General features: G+C 31.1%; 1 protein-coding gene and 1 long non-coding RNA gene across 3 annotated transcripts; both read right to left on the bottom strand.

The window, feature by feature from the left end:
* Positions 1–8,042: 8,042 nt before the first annotated feature.
* On the bottom strand, positions 8,043–9,006 carry LOC149888425 (uncharacterized). Its single transcript, XR_016452335.1, has 2 exons — positions 8,538–9,006; positions 8,043–8,370 (listed from the first exon to the last, which is right to left on the bottom strand). It is a non-coding gene; the product is annotated as an uncharacterized LOC149888425 (long non-coding RNA).
* Positions 9,007–9,891: 885 nt separating this feature from the next.
* On the bottom strand, positions 9,892–17,687 carry LOC145188798 (uncharacterized). Of its 2 annotated transcripts, none has more exons than XM_080065286.2 (4): positions 17,371–17,687; positions 16,139–16,818; positions 15,367–16,036; positions 9,892–13,048 (listed from the first exon to the last, which is right to left on the bottom strand). In XM_080065286.2, exons 1-4 carry the CDS (start codon positions 17,507–17,509, stop codon positions 10,230–10,232), a joined length of 4,308 nt encoding a protein of 1,435 aa, XP_079921412.2. In that variant the 5' UTR covers positions 17,510–17,687; the 3' UTR covers positions 9,892–10,229. The 2 variants fall into 2 exon arrangements, with proteins under 2 accessions (XP_079921412.2, XP_079921413.2); XM_080065287.2 differs by having other exon boundaries at positions 9,892–13,045; positions 17,371–17,652.
* Between the last annotated feature and the right edge of the window lie 2,002 nt (positions 17,688–19,689).

The following is a 19,689-nucleotide window of genomic DNA, read 5'->3' as shown; positions in this document are numbered from 1 at the left end:
GCGTCATAACATTAGAACAAGGGAAGTTTTATGATTTTCTAGAATGTTCGAACACTTTGTCTTAATGCTCCAACCGTACGTTATTTTCTAAAAATCACCGCGCAACTATATCAGAGAATACAGGTGATTCACTTGATATTGATGGAGAAGAATCCATGACCCAGTAGCCGCTGTCTTCATCACACAACAGTGCTGTACTGTCTTCATTTATTGCGAAAATTTCTAAAAGAGGGGATTTGGTTTCCTTAGACAACATGACACAACATGATCTGGAAAAAGTAATGTTTGACTGGTTAAATCACTTAATCGCTAGCGATGAGAAGTGGGTACTTTATGTAAACCAAGCACAAAAGCGTCGGTGGGTTTCTCCCAACACCACTATAACGGCTGACTATTACTGTCAATAACTGGAAAGATTTGAGCAGAAAGTCACTTAAACGCGGCCACAGTATTAAAATATTTATTTTTTGCCCAACAATGTCCATACACGGTAAAATTGACATGTCAGAGAAGAGCTTCAATGATGTTTATCAACAGGAAGGCGATATTCGTAAATTTATCGAGGCACAGCCAACCAGCTTCTACAGGGATGGGATCCAATCCTTGCCTAAAAAATGGAGATAACAATAGCGATTATATTGTAGCTTGATTGTGTTTATTCAAAAGATTGTACTAAGTTAAACTCTTTCATGAAAGTGCAAAAGAGCTTTCTTTCTAACCTATTATTTAATATTGTTTATCACAATCTTAATAATTCAATGCAGAAATTACTGGAGAGCTTTTATTAAGCTCGTAAAATAAATAAGACATCAATAGTATTATCATTCTGAGCTTTGTAATAAAAAGACCACTGAGAAAGAACGTTCAGATTCAATACTAGTTACTGGTATATTCGTGATCATGGTCTTAATTAAGTTGAAATTTTAAAATTTTGAAATTATTAAACAATCCATTACATTAACATTTCTAAGCTGTTTGTGCGAGTTTTTGTCAACTCAAAACTTCCTTAATTTGAAATTGGTGCTCACTCATTCTCTTGAACTGGGAGGAGAATTCATAGCGTCCATGATGGATTTTTCCAATCGCTCTGCCAAAAAGGTTTATCCTTCATCAATATTGTGTAGTTCTTGACATTCTTCTTTTGATTTATTTTTGTCGTATTTGTTGTTCTCCTCGAACAGACGATAAATAATTAAGCATCAGTATTTGCATGAGTATTTCTTTTTATTTGCGGAGTGTCAAAGACATTAGTAATATGCTTGTCCAAGACCTCTGGATTGTTTAAATAAATCAATAAACTTATTTTCTCAGGATTTCTTCTTTCCTTTTGTCTAAGTTTCTTATAACTCTGCCGTTTCTAGCAGGTTATGTAGCATCTTTTAGGAGTTTGCAAATTTAACTAAAATGCCAAAGTAAATATCATGCAACAATTAAGTAATAGTTATTGTAATTATGAAAATGTCTTTTTAAAACCGCGGTAACAGATACAGTAATAACCGGTTTCTCATTACCGTTTTTTAGGCCCCCGTTGGATTTAGAAAGAAAGGCCCAAGGTTTTTTTTAGGTTTTGTTTTTTATAATGTCCTTTCATCTTCCATTTTTATTCTTTTATGTTAAACGTCATAATAATAAAATATTTCAACACCAATTCTCGACAATATGTTAATTGCAAATATTGCAATAAGAGTAGTTTAAATTAAAAATATTACCGTGATCTATGATAAATTTAGGCATTAATTAACTAACCTTTATTTTAAAAATTACTGTAGGGATACTAAGTAAAAAATTACTGTAGGGATACTAAGTAAAAAATTACTGTAGGGATACTAAGTAAAAAATTACTGTAGGGGATACTAAGTAAAAAATTACTGTAGGGATACTAAGTAAAAAATTACTGTAGGGATACTAAGTAAAAAATTACTGTAGGGGATACTAAGTAAAAAATTACTGTAGGGATACTAAGTAAAAAATTACTGTAGGGATACTAAGTAAAAAATTACTGTAGGGGATACTAAGTAAAAAATTACTGTAGGGGATACTAAGTAAAAAATTACTGTAGGGATACTAAGTAAAAAATTACTGTAGGGATACTAAGTAAAAAATTACTGTAGGGGATACTAAGTAAAAAATTACTGTAGGGGATACTAAGTAAAAAATTACTGTAGGGATACTAAGTAAAAAATTACTGTAGGGGATGCTAAGTAAAAAATTACTGTAGGGATACTAAGTAAAAAATTACTGTAGGGGATACTAAGTAAAAAATTACTGTAGGGGATACTAAGTAAAAAATTACTGTAGGGGATACTAAGTAAAAAATTACTGTAGGGGATACTAAGTAAAAAATTACTGTAGGGATACTAAGTAAAAAATTACTGTAGGGGATACTAAGTAAAAAATTACTGTAGGGGATACTAAGTAAAAAATTACTGTAGGGGATACTAAGTAAAAAATTACTGTAGGGATACTAAGTAAAAAATTACTGTAGGGGATACTAAGTAAAAAATTACTGTAGGGGATACTAAGTAAAAAATTACTGTAGGGGATACTAAGTAAAAAATTACTGTAGGGGATAAAAAAGGAATGAAAATTATTTGTAAGTCCTCTAAAACAAAAAATAACGATAATATTCTATAAAATTAGTTTACGCGGTATACAAATCTTATAATTTGAGTGTAAAGATTTTATGTACAACAAACGATAAGTTTTCTAGATCTTTAACTTTAAATTATTTTTTTTTAAAGGGAAATTATAACTAATAAGAGTGACGTCCTCTTTGAAAATTATTTTTTTTAAAGGGAAATTATAACTAATAAGAGTGACGTCCTCTTGGAAAAAAGCTATTGTTTGCTTTTAGATATGTTTTACAATTATAATAACAATAGCATGATAGTTGTAGGAGCAATTATAATAACAATAGCATGATAGTTGTAGGAGCAATAAACTTTACGTCGTGGAGATAATTTTAATTTTGATGAATTAGTATTTTAAGAAGAGCGTTTAATCTTTTAGTGTTACAACTTTTCTGATGACCTTGTGATGCTCTCTTTTTGTTAATACTAATTTTCTTTTTTTCTTTTTTTTTTTTCTTTGAAATGGTTTCTGTGTCGTACTTGCGCAACTGTGAAAATATAACAGTCGGATAATCAATGTCAATGCCTTTCATGGTTGTAACTTATGCTCAAAATAATAAATCTCTCAGAGGTTTATCATTTTGAGTCCGATTTTTCTTCAAAGATTTAAAATTCGCTTCTGCTCCTTTAGTTGAGGCTAACAATTACGATAGAGAAATGTTGTCAGCCGATGCACAGTGCTCCACACCAATACTAATAATATAAAAACTAACTTAGTTTGCTATTTAAAAATTTCCTTAAACCAACAGAAATGAAATATATGAAGAACGAATCATAATTTATAGAGTGATAAAAATAGCACATGAAGTAAATGAAATAATTTTGAAGGTTCTTAAGGATGGAAGTTAAAAAGGCCGAAAAAAAATTCGTGAAAAATCAATATAAACATTTTAAAATACTTGGAAATCAAATCTCAGCCCTGGGTTTTTCGTGAAAGGTGCTACTAGCAGCAGCAGTTTGAATAGAAGGATGTTTGTTGACAATGATGTCATAAAATTGTAGTTAAATATTTTGATACGACTCCGTAGGTATACATTCCATTCCATGATTTTGATACGACTCCGTAGGTATACATTCCATTCCATGATTTTGATACGACTCCGTAGGTATACATTCCATTCCATGATTTTGATACGACTCCGTAGGTATACATTCCATTCCATGATTTTGATACGACTCCGTAGGTATACATTCCATTCCATGATTTTGATACGACTCCGTAGGTATACATTCCATTCCATGATTTTGATACGACTCCGTAGGTATACATTCCATTCCATGATTTTGATACGACTCCGTAGGTATACATTCCATTCCATGATTTTGATACGACTCCGTAGGTATACATTCCATTCCATGATTTTGATAGTGTTTTTTTTTTTTTTTTTTTTGATAATTATTGTTGTAGACGAAAAATTTCCTTAGAAAAACTACTTACAACTTATTAATAAAAAACTTCAAGATTAATATTTTTGATAAGACTTACAAAACAAACAATTTGATATTTCTTATTTTGTATTATTATTATTACTATTTTTATTAAAACGAAGGCAGAAATTTGCTTACACATTTAAGAAAGTTTTTAGCCTTGCAAATTATTTTATGACGCCTCTAAATTCCACTTTGGGATAGAGTGAGCAACTGAATTCAACCTTTTTTAGCTAAACTGTCTAGTTAAGTCTTGTTAAGCTTCTTGATAAGGAATATTTTTTTACCTAAATGGTGGCACAATTTCATTAGTCATTTAAATTTCATTTGGAATAAAATTTGAATATTTCTGACCATTTTGGTCGTGAGGACAATCTTTGTCCTCACTACCAAATTGGAAGTAAAAAAGACAATCCAATAAAATATTTAAAATTTATTTCTACTACATTTAGCCTACATTTTTTCATCACAGCGTAGAGAACGTAAAGATAGAATGTATAAGCTACGAGTTGTTTTTTTTCAAAGTTACAACAAAAAAACCCAAGAAATTTAATCTTATAACTAAAACTCATCGAAAATAAATTGAAGTTTTTTTAAAATTAAACTCCTAAATTCATAATTCTACTTACAAAATGCAGCTAAAAGACACCCCAATAAACCATCTTAGATACTGGACGTCTACCTCTCTGAATTCTATGAATCAATGTTTAGATTCCGATCATTTTAATTAAAAGAATTTTCTTTGATGTTTGAAATATCTTGGCAATGAATCAATTGTTTAACACTAATCTCTGATGTAAGATACATCTGATATCTCTTAAAAAACGAGTAAACAAACTTCTAGTTTTTATTTGGTAAGCCTTTGTCTTTATGCCTAACTTATCGATACCCACCTCCCTGGGCATAATTTCATCTCCTTAGTACTGCTTGCTGTCACAATTTTGTTAAATCCTAGAGTTTGCACAGTTTGCGGACGACGTTTTTTTTCACCAATCTTCAATACCTTAGATATCCTTGAACCGATTAATAGTGAGAGAAACAAGTTGGTTATTGATGCTTAAAGATTTTAAAGTATTAAAAATATCTCCCAGCATCTTCCCCAACATTATTTAATACAATAACAGAGATGCACTTTTCTTTATTACTCTCAGTGAGTTACTAATTGTGCCAATACCACATAGGAGTGGGGATTACCCATTTGAAGCTTACATATTAGTGAGATTTGAGCATGCATATTAGTCAGGGAAGGAGGTGGGGGACAGAAGATTCTGGATTTTTTCATACTATAGCTAACAAAAGAAAAAGGAAAGTAACTAAGGAAAAAAACATAGGAAAAAAAAAATCTAGATAGAGATAAAGGAACTCTTACATTTAGTTATTGGTTTTCCAAGTAGCGGAGCCTTCTATGCCAGCTGGAGTGCATGAAAGGAAATCATATGCTTCCTAAAACAGTAGTCCAATAGAGAACAAGCCTGTTCCTATTGGACACTGTCTGAGGTAGCACAGGAACCAAAATGTGAGAACTCACGCAAATACTTCAAAAAGCTTTCTAATGAAAATGTTTTTTTAATATATTTTTTGTAAGATAAATAATTTTTTTATCATTTTGTATAGGGGAGAGGGGGGCAGCTTTGAAAAAATGCATTTTTGAAGCGTTTTTGTATTTAAACTTAATAAAACTAAATATTTTGTGAAGATAATATTTACCCTCGTAGTTGTCACCTGTCTTTCCTGGGATTTGGCATAAAATGGACAAAATATATGATTGGTTTGTTTTTGAGGACAAATCGTAAACATTTTGATATAAAGTTGTAAGAATTTTTTGACCACGTTTCTAACTAGTGAGATGTTTAATAACATTTGTAAGATAGGATAACTCATAACATTTACAATTAAGCAGAAAATGTCAATCGCTGAGATAATTTTGTTTTGGAAAAATCATCGTTTATTATTTAAATCGCTACTGGGGCAGTTTTGAATAAAATGAATGGGGCACCTTTGAATCGCTGTTTAAACTCTCGCACTTTATTGCTTGATTATTACGGCCTGAACTTTGATTATTTAAAGATAAAAATGGTTCAAAATTATAAAAAAAAAGAGAGTTACAGAAGTCATAGAGGATGATGTTAATAATGCTGTTCTCCAAGTTGCAAATGGATAATTGAGACCAAACGAAGCTGCTACAGCTTATAATATAAAACGTAATACTTTACATTACAGAATAAAGAAGTATAAAAACTTTTTATCTAAGACCAAGCTTGGTTTGACAACTAAATATACTGTCGCACAAGTATTTAATAAAGATGAGGAAATAATGTTAAGAGACTACCTAATAAAAAGCTCTAAATTCATTTTATGGCTTGATATACCCAACTTAAACTTAATCCATTTCCACTCATGTTATAATCGTGTTTTTTTGAAGTTTAAGGTTTAGTTGGTTTTGTAAGTTTTTGTTTTTTTAAAAAATTGCTTCTATTTACAGCTAAAATAGCTTTATATAACTCTTTAGAATATAAGATTAGATAATTAAGAAAAAATAACTGATTTTTACAATTAGAAACTTAAACTTAAGGAAATTTAAAAATAAATCAATGCTTTATTTAAAAAAAAAAAAGTTTAATCACTAGTTATTCCCAGTTGCCCCAGGTGTGTTCAAAGCTACCTCAGGTTAGGCAGTTTTGAACATTTTCGCACATGTTGCAGAAATAAATATTCTGACTTATTTTTTAGCTCAAAATTTATTTAAACACTGCAGTTTTATTCCTTAATCATTGTTTTAACTATTCAGAAGAAAAAAAGAGGTTTGAATAATTAAAATATTGATTTATAAAAAAAAGTTTAAAAAATGTTCAAAGCTGCCCCCCCCCTCTCCCCTACACGGTTTTTTTTTTAATTTCAAGACAATCTTTATGGACGTCAACGAAGAGGTTCTATATCAACTTAAAGTTCTGTATACTATTTAAATAAATTGGATTTTTAAAAAATTATGAATGAAAGATGTTATATGAAATTACTTTAACAAAATCTTTGATAGACACCACCCATACGTAGTTGATGGCATTCACAAAGACCTTTGATAGACACCACCCATATGTAGTTGATGGCATTCACCAAATTGTCATATAGAACATTACTAATGATCGAATCTTTGAAAATTAAGAATATATTATGTGTCACTTGAATACATTTTAGTATCATAAAACCCTTATACCATCCACCAGGGAACGACAAATTTTTTTAGTCTAAAAATGTTAAGTATGTTAGGCAAAAGAATTAGGGGTCACTGAGGAGTAAAACTAAAAGAGCTGTTTTTTCCTTAAAGATTTTTCGAGCGCAATTCAAAAAATATTATACCATGGGCAATCTACTCATCTATGCAAAATCATGCTAAGTCATTGACAAATACATCAGAAAAAATGATTAAAAATCTCTGCACATTTGCAACGCTCATTCAGAGTTTTAAAGTTGTGATTTCTGTAGATTACCGCTTGCTCAATTCCATTTGCTCAGACGCAAAGTTTTGGTTATTTGTAGGACGGGCCACAAATAATCAAAACTTTCAAAAAAAAGAGCTCGTCGTTATTATGCTTTATAATAATATCTCTTGCATTTTTTTTATAATAATATCTCTTGCATTTTTTTAATAATAATATCTCTTGCATTTTTTTAATAATAATATCTCTTGCATTTTTTTTTATAATTTTGTAATAACTTTTTTTGTTAATTTTGATCACACGTTTATTACCAAGGTTCTTATCATGGTATCTGATTGATGAAGATGGTAGTCTTTTTGAAAGAGTACCATCTTCATCCATCAAATAACATGAAAAATTATTTTTAAAATATCGTTTTTCGTTTAAAAAAATTGTTTTCAAATTTGAAGACAATTTATATAGCATAATTCTTGTAAAATATCAAAGTATAAAAATAAATTTATTCCCGCATTCTTTTTTTTTAGGCATTTCAAAAGAGAATGGTCACACATTACAAAGAAGAATTTGTATTTTTTACTCAAACAGGAGCACACCAAAAACACATTGGCATACACATCACTTCACTAAGAACTAACACGGGTGCTAAAACGCAAAGCATTATTGCAGCAAAAACCAGACAACTTGTTGTATCACGTGTTATTGATCCGAGGCAATCTTTATAACCAGAATTCCCAAACATGTTTAAAACTTACTGGCGCACCGTTTTGACTTAGCGTTTTTTCGTTTACGTTTTCTTCGATTAATTTGTAAGTAACAATAAATGATAAATTAAATCGTTTTTCAATTGTTCATCTGCTCTTCCTACAATTCAGAAAACCCTATGGGAAAAGTAAAGAAGTTTTTGTCTCATTTATCAAAACAAATTTAAGTTGACAGAAGTTAAAAACAAAAAAGTTTTAAATTTTTTAAAAATATTTGTTAAAACAAGTTGACCTTTAAAAGAGCAATTAATAAAAGTTTGAGGCAATTATACTGTAAATGAAACCTTGATATCTTCTTTTGTTTCTAAATCTTGATATCTTCTTTTACATCTAAATCGTTTTATCTTCTTTTATTTCTAAATCTTTTTGTAAACAATTGAATGAATAACGTAAAAATGGTGTCAAATTATTTTACTTCATCGAAAGAGTTTAAAAAATGTTATTTGTATGTTTAAATAAAATACCCCGATGATGTTATAGAAAGTCTTAACCGGCTACTTTGCTTACCACGTACGAATGTAAGCGACTCAACTCAATTTAATTTGTTATCGGAGTTCGTCGACCTATACCAATAATGACTTCTTTGCAGATCTTTTATCGAAGAAGTTATAGTAAAAAATCAGCGAATAACGAATGAGCGAAAGAATGAATCAATGAATAGGTTTCTACAACTTATAAGTATTAAATATTATTGTATGGATGCCATATATAATTTATGATAATTTATTATTAAATTTTTTACAGCATGCATTAGTGAAAATAATCCCCATATGAATTGTTTTTGTAGAGATATAAAAAGTTAATAATTTGAAATTAAAAAACATCAAGATTTTTAAGTTTCAAAAGCTTTTGCTTTCATTTTTCTCCTTTTTCAAAGCCAATTTTTTTTATCTTTTCGTTTAAGTTTACGATGATTTGAGACTGGTCAAGGGGACTCTTTTCTGATTCATAGTTGCTCTTATTTATATTAAATTTAAAAATTTAAATTTTCTAAATTCCATATTATAGATTGTTTGGTAATTTATCAGAGAGTTTAATGCTGGAAGATAAAGATTCCCCAGCACTAAATTCCCCAATGGTCTTCCCTAGAATCGCTATATAGTTGCTAAGCATTCCACTTAAATCTCTTTCTTATTCCTTTGAACTTAAATGGTCTGGAAAGCTCTTATCAAAAAATTTTTGTTAGCTTTTGAACTCTTTAAATAATAAGCTTCTTACTCATGTCACTAAGAGATACTATTCTAGCTGGTCATTTTTTTTATCTCGCTGGTGATCTCTTCATCTTGCTGTTCATCTGTTCATAACTTGCAACAACTAAATACATTTATTTAAAACATAAAAAATCTTCAACTGTAACAAACTTCGTTCTCCTTCACAACGCTCTCTTGTATTTGTATTTAGTTAATTGAAGCCTTATAAAGATGCCGCTCTTTTTAATCCACACTGTTTTTCCATAAGAGGAACATAAAAGATCCAGTTTACTAGATGAAGACAAGATCCGATAAATGTACAGAAGGTCGAATTGACTAGAGGAACAGTGATTCGATGATGTAGAGGATTTACTTATCTGGGAGCAATATCTTTTAAAAATTTCCTTAGTTTTTATGGCTACTGACATCTCATTTAAGACAATAGTAATCAATAATTTAAATATAAATATTTGTAATAAAAAAATATTATTGCATTAAGTTAAATGATATTTATAATGTCTTCTGCTTTTCATCCATTTTCACGTGGAACTACTTTTTTCATTTTTTCTAAGCAGTTAGTTTTTTGTTATTGTGCAGTCGTGGCTTTTTACACACAGGATTTCAAAAATTGATAAAACTTAATTCATGGCTTTTTTTCTTTTAATGAACAAGAATCTGTTTCATATGCTAATGAGCACAGGCATAAGCAGACTCTAAACGGGTCTTATTTTTGGCGTCACATCTATTTTTTTGTTGTTGTTGAAACTAATGTTCAAAAAAACTGATCTAACGTTTTTTTCTAATCGTAACTGAATTTGGAAATACGTCACTTTTTGTTTTAACTGGAACTCTGACTTTTTGGTCTTTACTTGCTTTAAAAATATCAGCTTTTGCTGGAACTTTGTTGGTTAATAATAAGCTTTTATAGCCTACTTTCATTTTAGGGTTGTATTTAAGTTTTGACGGATGTTTTTTATTCTCTAAATAATTAGGTAGTGGAGAGTGAACTGAGGATGTCATTGTTACTGGGTGAATAAGCTTAGGGCTACTGCCTGCAGGAAGAGATGCAGTTTGCCCAACTTTTGGAAAATCTGGTAAACTTGGTGGGGGACTGTATGAAGGAAGCGGAAAACCATTGGGTGGTGGGACTCCAGCCCATCCACCACCGCCACCCCATCCATAACTTCTTTCACCATACCCATGGCCACTTCCTGAACCATACCCGTAGCCAGATGTTTGTGGTTTGGATTGTTCATGATGAGCAGCACTGCTTGATCCAGGAGCTATAGCAGAAGATGGTGCAGAGGATGGTGCAGGAGATACTGGCGGAGATACTGGAGGAGATGCTGGAGCGGATGCTGTAACAGAAGATGGAGGAGATGCTAAAGAAAACGATGCAGGAGATTCTGGAGATACTTGAGGCAATGGTGCAGGAGGTGCTGGAGAAAATACTGCTGGAGATACTTCAGGGGATGAAGAGCTAGACCCTTTCTCATCTAGACCTTTATCTTCTTCTATCTCGTTACTCTCATCAACCTTGCTTTTAACTTTCTCTAATGATTTTTGTTTGGAAAATGAATTCATTACTTCTTCAGGAACAGTTTGTTGATATGCAATACTTGGTCCAGTCGGATGTTTCGGCTTCAAAACAGACATTACATTATTTGGAACTTGTCTCATGCGACTCCAATGTCTAGATACTGATCCGGTAATTTTTTTTTTTGAAACTGCATTATTTCTTTCAACTGCAATGTTGTGGCCATGTTTAAAATAATTTTTGTTCACAATTTTTCCACGTAAAACACCTCTTTGAGGAGCTATTCCTCTTAACTTCCACAGGTCCAACATCTGTGAAGACATTTGGGCACCTGGATTAACACCCGCAGGCAAAAAATATTCGCCGTTTGTATTGTATGAGTCGTCGTCGATAGAGTTGCTTATTTGCGATTCACCGCTGAATGCAGATATTGTTGTCGAGTTTAATGGGTTGGTAAACTGATCTGCTTTTGTTCTTTCAATATTTTGTGGTGTTGAAAACTTTTCAAAAACTGGTGATTGTGCTTGCAAATTTTTATACTTTGGTACATTGGTTACAGATTTTGCAAGACCAGCTCTTGATAAAGCTTCTCCTTGTGTGTCTGCTTGAACACTCAAGTGAGAAGGATCAGAGTTTTCAAACTTTCCGACTGCATCAGATTGAAAAAAAGGAGGTTGCGGTTCTTCCCGCAGCTGCTCATCCTTTGCTAGCACTTCATTTGTAGGTTCACTTTCTGCTGATGAAACACTCTCAAAAGCTGGCGATGCATAGCTTTCTAGCTCGGTGCGTGATGCTGAATCATTTTGTCTAAAAAGTGAGTAGTCTCCGCCTAAAGAAATGGGAGGTTTGTTTTGAGCCTCAGCGTTCAGTTGCTCCTGCTCCTTTGCTTGAGCAAAAGCAACTTTATTATCAAATGGAACATCCTCTGGATTTACGGCGAACCCAATATTATTAACTTTATTTTTACCATACGAAGATTGTATCTGTACTTGGTTACTTTCCAAATGAGAAAAATGTGGTTCTGTGTTTTGCATGAAGAAGTTTGCGGGTTTTTCTTCTTTTTCTTTTGAAAACTGCTCTTGAGCCTTTTGGTTTGAATTTTTCATAAGAGAAATTTCTTGTTGGTTTTGAACATGACCAAAGTTATCAGTTTCGACAGGTTTTAGTGCTCCTTGATATTGATTTGTTTCGGTTGAGAGAGCTGAGTCTTTTTGGACTAATTCACTACCAACAATCTTAGAAGAATCTGGAAGTTGAACTTGAATTGAAGATGTGTTAGTTGCTAAAGGAGAAGTATTCTCAGCTTGGTGCATTTGAACTTCTTCAACTATTGGAGAAGTTGATTGAGAAGTTGCGCTATTTGCAATTAGTGGGTTCGACGATATATCTGTTGGATTTAAGTTTTTTTGCACTTCATTAGATTTCTCTGAAGTTAAAGATTTTGCGGTAAGAGTAGTGTTTTGAAAAGGTTCAGATTGAACTCCTGCTTCTTGTGGAGTCTCTGCAGTAATCGTAATTTCATCATCCTCGTTCTTTCTTGCAGAAACAAACTGTTCATTTTCTTTCGCTGATATATCGATTCTTTGAGAGGCTGCTTCGTCCTTTGTATTTTTGCTCTGAAGAACACCTGACAGATTCTGCACTGCTTCGTTTATTGGAGTAGCTTCACTTTCTTCTTTGATCACATCTTCAGTTTGCTTAACAGGACCTTCATAGCCATTATTTTGAACTTGATTTGCTAAATTAGCGAGTTGATGTTGGTTTGTTTGATCAATGCTATCGGCCTGCAAACCTTTATTATTATAATTACTATCTTGGCCAGCTTTAGTTTGAACATCTTCAACATTTTCACATGAATCACAAAAGTTGACAGCGTTTTGTTCATAAGATTGCGAGTTTTCTTCAGCACCTTCTCTTTTCAGCGACTCGGAATTCGCTGCTGATGGTCTAGGCACTTGAGATTCCATTGAAGTTTGCGTATATTCAGCATCTACTGACGATTGGCTATCAATATTCGGTGAAGTTTGTTGAACAGTTTCTTCAGTTTGTACACCTGGTTGGGGGCCTGCTTTATAATGTAAAGAACTTAAGTTAAATCAAACGATAATCATCCGGTTAAACGATTATTAAAGTTAAATCAAACGATAATCATTGCGTTAAACGATTATTAAAATAAAAAATTTAGAAAAATAATCAGCAAATTTCAGTTCTTGAAAATATAAACTGAGTTTACTTTATATTTCTGAGAAAGTTTTAGGACAAATGATCTACGGAATTTTCCCAAAGAAATTTTTCCTTCTTTACATTTACATATATACTACCATCCGTAATTAATATACATACTACCGTCCGTAATTATTCGAATGACACTACTTTTAAAGTTTTCAATGCTTTACTTAAGAATAAGAAGAAAAATTAAAAAAGAAAATCACTTGAAATATATACTTTCTTATTTTTAATTAGTTACATAAAAAACAAATTAATGAGTTTATTAATTTACTAGTTGCTCTCATTAATGTACCTTAGGCGGTAAAAAAACCGCTTTACATATTCACGCCGCGTTCTGCATGACAAATGTGTAATAAAAACTATTTGTGTAACAAAAACAATATATGTATATTAAAAACATATATGTATATTAAAAACATATATGTATATTAAAAACATATATGTATATTAAAAACATATATGTATATTAAAAACATATATGTATATTAAAAACATATATGTGTAATAATATTTTGGTCAAAATAAAAAAACCAAGTTATTTTAACGAAAGTAAACTTTATTTGATGAAATTTTGGATAATAAAAAATGAATATTATGCCAAAAATTATTTGATGTTATATCTTCCTATCACATCGATTCTTTTGATGGGGAATCTTGAAAGTTCTTGCATGCTCTTCTTGTCAATTTTTTTATTGATGTTAATTTTTTTTTTTAACTGATTGATGCTTTGGCTTTCCAGTCATCTTTTAGAACGTCATCTTCTTTTAGAACGTGCCTCTGGTAAGTTGGCAGGGTTGTCCTTTTTTGAAAGAATCTTGGACCATTTTTGAATCTTGGACCATATTTTACCAAATTTCTGTAATGTTTTTAATAAATGGAAGAAGTATACCTTTTAAGCATTCTTCTTCACAATTATGTTCGACACCTTGATCACTGGACGTTTGACCGCTGGGCATTACAAAAGAGGTTGTCATAGCTTTTTGGAAAGCTTTTTGTAAGCGACATCTCCCGTTTAAGATTGAATGATTGAAATAAGTTTTTTTTATCTATTGATTGAAGTGTTGAATTTAGACTTACAACCACCTCCTTTCTTTCGACAATTAATTTTTCTTGTTCAGCATTTTTGATATATTTAAAAGCAAATGATCTATTACATCCTTCTACCTGAGAATGCTTCTAAATAAAGTTTTTTTTACTTTTTATTTTTATCTCTATGCAAATTATAAAATTCGTACAAACGCTTTTTCAGCTCATATTGATTTGGCACTTTAAAAATCGATAAAAGTAAGGAAAAATTTAAGAACTTAATTATTCGTTTTAAAGAGTATAATTTTTTCCTTATTTTTAGCGATTTTTTAAAGAGAAGAAAATAAGGTTTGAAAATTAATAAAGAGCAAACTTTCAAAAAAAATAAAACGTTATGATCGTTTTAATTTTGTCCGAAATTTTATTGCACATTTGTTATACCATAACTTAACCTTTTGAAATATGTAAAATATAATAAAAATGTAATATAATAAAAATATAATATAATAAAAATGTAATATAATAAAAATGTAATATAATAAAAATGTAATATAATAAAAATGTAATATAATAAAAATGTAATATAATAAAAATGTAATATAATAAAAATGTAATATAATAAAAATGTAATATAATAAAAATGTAATATAATAAAAATGTAATATAATAAAAATGTAATATAATAAAAATGTAATATAATAAAAATGTAATATAATAAAAATGTAATATAATAAAAATGTAATATAATAAAAATGTAATATAATAAAAATGTAATATAATAAAAATGTAACGCAAGGGAAAAGCTAAATGTTTATGCTTCTTTGCGTCTATAACCTTCACATGGAAATTGGTGTTGAAAACAGCGGAAGCTATCATCTTTCATTTAAAGAGTAAATCTAAGTTAAGAAACCGTAAACACCCACTTGAGACCATATGAAAACATTGTTAAATTTTTGATTTTCTTTTAATGAAGTTATCTATTCACATTTATATAACCATGATTTACCAAAATTATAAAAATAAAAGTAGAAGAAATATAAAACTCAAGAATTTAAAAAAAAAAATTTCAATGTCATTCGAATAATTTTTGACGGTACTATATGTATAAAAATGGTATAAAGTTTGATTTACCTTGTATCTGGGGAAGAAAAGACGTTTCTTTTGTGGCAGTGTTTGGAAGATTTTCGGTATATTTTTCTGATATTGATGCGTCTGTTGATTCTTCTTGAGGTTTACTTTCAACTGTTATGGTGTTTGTTTCGGAAGGATTTGTTTTCTTTGAAGCTGCTGATGAGTCGTCAGTGTTAGTTGGTTCAACACCTCTAGCCATTGATTGACTACTTTCTAACGTCATGGTCGATCTCTCTGGTGCTTTTGCATCAGCTTCTTGTTCTCCTTCTGGTGCATAATGCGCGCTGAATGAATTCAAAACAATCTGTTTCGTGTATTTTGGTGGCGTAAGTAAGGTATTTATTTTTTTACTCTCCTCATTATTTTTATCAAGCATTTTAATCATTGTAACTTTATGAGGCAAAGCGAGTGCGTGCTTTGCATGAAGAAGGGCCTCCGTGTGACGTAATTTTAACTGGTTATTTATAATCAGCTTTTGTTTATTATCTAGATTTTTCCCATTAATATACTTTTGTTCCGCTAATTTGTGAAACTGCCCTTCCTCATGGTTCATCAAGTGGTCTTCAATTCTGTGCATAGAATTCGGCTGGGATTCATGTTGTTCTTTTTGTCCTTTTCTGTCAAGAGCGTAAGCGTGTGCAGTGTGACGCAGCTCTTGGTAGGGCATGATCTAACATAGGCCATAAAAGTCTTTATAAAATCTTTCATCTTATGAAATTATCATTAAATATGGTTTAAAAATAACAAAAGCACCAACATTTACAAAACTAACCTTTGTTTGTAAAGAGTTTGGTAAAGAGTGTTGAGTAGAGCTTTGAAACTTCAAATTAATTTCTTGAGACGTAGTTTTTTGTTCGTTCTCCAGCTGAGCTTCGATAGAGTTAACTTCATCCGCAACCCCGGTACCTTTAGTTTTGATTCTTCTTTCTCCGAGAACGCCTTTCTCTTCGAGCGTCTGTTGGGTCACACTGAGCTCTTTGTTTATTTTCCACATATTTGACGGAGGTGGGTAGATAGTTTTACGTTCAGCCTGAAGTGGATCTTTATCACTTTTTTTGGGGATTTCGTCGCGCACCATCCCACTCACAGAAGAATCCTTTGAGATATTTTCATATTTAGATGCGTCATACCTATGATGAGGGCCAGTTATTTCGTGTGTTTGCTTACCATATTTGTAAAAACCACTAGGAAGCTTTCCGTGTTTTCCGTATGCATATTTTCTAACTTTTGAAGAAACTTTATGCTTTGAACCCTTTAACCTCTTTTTTCTTAGAACGTGTTTACTACGGTTATTTTTAATTGTTTTTATATTAACTCTTTGTTTATGTTTACGACTGTGGATGTCGTTATCGTCAGTGATTGCTTTCGATTGTAGCACTTCATTTTTCTTGTACTTAAAGGGTGTATTTTTAATAGGTATGTTGCTGCGTAAACCCTTTTCTTGTTGTTCGTCTAAAATATTCGAATGAATGCATTAAACCAGAGCCACAACCAATTAAAAATTATACCTGGAAGATTTTTTTTTAATAACACAGGTACCACTCCCTCCTCCTTGAATTAAATCTTGGTATCTGCCAGAGTAACTTCTTCCAAAAATAAGTTAATTATATTAATAATTTAAGATAATATTAATTTATGTTCCTCCATAAACAATGGAACATAAATCAAAAAGAGGCGAAAAACTAAAAAAAAAAAATTCTTTTTAATTTTTTTTTGTTACAGATTTGATAGTTGTTATGCAACTTTTTTCTTCTGTAGTTTATTACTTACTTTGAAAGTATTTCAATGCTTATTTTAGGCCGAAACACAATCCTGTTAACGATTTTATTGTTGTTGTTGTTTTTGTTTTTTTTTGGCTTTAAAGTTTTACGTCTAAAGAATCTGAGCGCAAAATTAATTTGCAGAAAGAGTATTTCTAAGATTGAGTTGCTGGGATGACTGGAAGGGATGCTACAGGAATGACTGGACGTTATGAGTCCAAAATTAAGAGCTAAGCAACCTTACCAGATACCAATACACTGCCGGATACAATCATATGGACTGGTGATCCGTCAACATCATAGAATTCTGTCACACCTTCCTTAAGTGAGCAGTCCACAACAGCGGAAAGGTAATGCAGTAGTAGTAAACAAAGTCGTCTCATATTTTTTCGGCCACCACCATATTCTTTTAAACTATTATAACTTTTTTATAATATAAATTTTAATGGCAATGCGGAGAGTTTGATTTTTTGGATTATCCGTCAATAATTACCAAAATGTTATTTTTGCTTTTAACAATATTTGTATTACGTTTGTTTTTGTTGAGAGTTTTTGTTCAGTATGATTTAAGTGTTCGTTCGGGCGTAAAAAGCGAGTTCTGTTTTATTTGCACGCTTGACGGCTTCTCCTTAAATGGCAATTTCATTAGATTAAAAAAAAATGATAAGGGGAAGAAGAAAAGGGAATATGCACTTAGATAAATAAAAAGGTACAAAATGAATGAAAAATAAAAATCTAGGTATTGAAATTCAATCAAATTTAATATACATCCGGTTTTTAAATCGCTAGTAAATATTGAAAAGGAGGTTGGAAACCACTCTTCCCAAATAGCACCTTTTGGAAGAGTGGTTTCCAACCTCCTCAAGCCTAATCCTAAAACCCTTAGCTGTTAATGGATCCCGAAATTGCAACTCAAGTAGATTTTTTTTTGTTGTAAAAAATTGGAACAAAAAAAAAATCTGCTTGAAAATTTTATACTTAGACATTTTAACATTTTAACAAAAACAAACTAAATTACAAAGCAGTAAAGTAAAATATAAATAAAATAATGCAATTGAAAATTGTTCACAGGTTTTACAATCTTTGTTTAGGGCACATTTCAGATAATATTTCCCACCAAATTTATTTCTGAGTTTTCATGAATAGTAGTCGACAAAAAGCAGTTTTTCATAAGATTTAACAAAAGTAAAGAGAAGGTATGGATTTTCTTGTTAACCATTAGGTAGCTATCCCAAGACCCCCAGATATCGGAAAGCTCGTGTGGCTTTTAAGCCCCCTCGAGCTGATACACATATGAATGACAACTTTCTTGTTTACGAATATTGAAAATGAAATTTTACGACAAATGGAAGTTAATGAGATTATTTAGGTTTTCGCGCCTTTAAATCATTCGGCTGTGAATTTTTAAAATTTTGTCTCTCCTGGCTCGCTATATTTAAAAAATTCCTTAAAGTGGATTTAAAAAAGATAATCTTGTTGATATGTAGTGATATTTTTAGTGATCTGATTTATAAAATGCTTATATGAGAATTACTTTTTTAACTGAACACAAAATTTGTCAGAATTAGACTTCTACCGGCGCCCACGTGTTCGATATTCTTTCATGGGGCCAAAAGTCAAATAATATACTGAGTATTTTATAAAAAGAGTAGCTTACATAGCGGAGGGTTTTTCTTTTTTTTTTTTGACGTCTAACCAATCTTACATGATGTCTTTTAAGCAATTGGGCCCATAATATTTACTACCGCCCACTTTGACATTAAGTGTTTGCTCCACCTCTGTAAATAAAAGTTTAAGAAATTTTCATTTTTGTTCGACTGTCACAGTGACGAACGTAAAAATAAGAAATGAATGTCTTTTGCATCTACCAAAAAAATAAGAAATGAATGTCTTTTGCACCAAAAAAGACTTCCAGCGTAAATTAAGTTAAACAAGTCTTAAAAGCCTCAATGAAGAGCCTTCTATCTTGAGCTAAAGCACATTTTGTTAAAATTAGTTACAAGGATGTAGTATGGCGTTGCAATCGTTCTGCTACATATTGTCAATTATGGAAATGACTAGAAAACAATAATGCATTCCATTTTGCATGCTTGAAAGTAACAGCTTCAAGTCAATAGCTTGTATCGTTATTTTTTTTTTACTCTGAAAGCGTTTGATACGGCTGCCGACTGCTATCTTGAAGAAAATTGATTTGACAATTTTGTGCAGCCGGCGTACAAGTATAAGCGTTGCCTTGACGCGCATAACGCGCCGGTGGACACTTAAATTTGTTGGTTTAAAACAGAATTGTTTGCCGGCTTTTGATTATTAAAGTAAAGTGTGATCTGTCTACATTGTCTGGCATGTGTATCAACTTGTGTATTTATGATTCGTCGCTACAGAAAAAGAAAAATAAATGAAAATTTAATCATATTTGAAACATTATTTATTCAAAGATTAATAAACAAAAACTAATTCTATACACTTTACAAATTATAAAAATTCAAAAATAGCTTAGAAAGCATACAATACCAATAAAAGACTTATGAGGGCATGTATCAGAATCTCAGTGGTAACTCGTTTG

Source organism: Hydra viridissima, unplaced genomic scaffold (assembly GCF_058129835.1).
Source record: "Hydra viridissima isolate aposymbiotic clone 2 unplaced genomic scaffold, HvirCarnegie_v1 scaffold_5, whole genome shotgun sequence".
NCBI lineage: Eukaryota > Metazoa > Cnidaria > Hydrozoa > Anthoathecata > Hydridae > Hydra > Hydra viridissima.
Note: the sequence above shows the minus strand (reverse complement) of the source record. Positions and strands in the feature narration are given on the sequence as shown.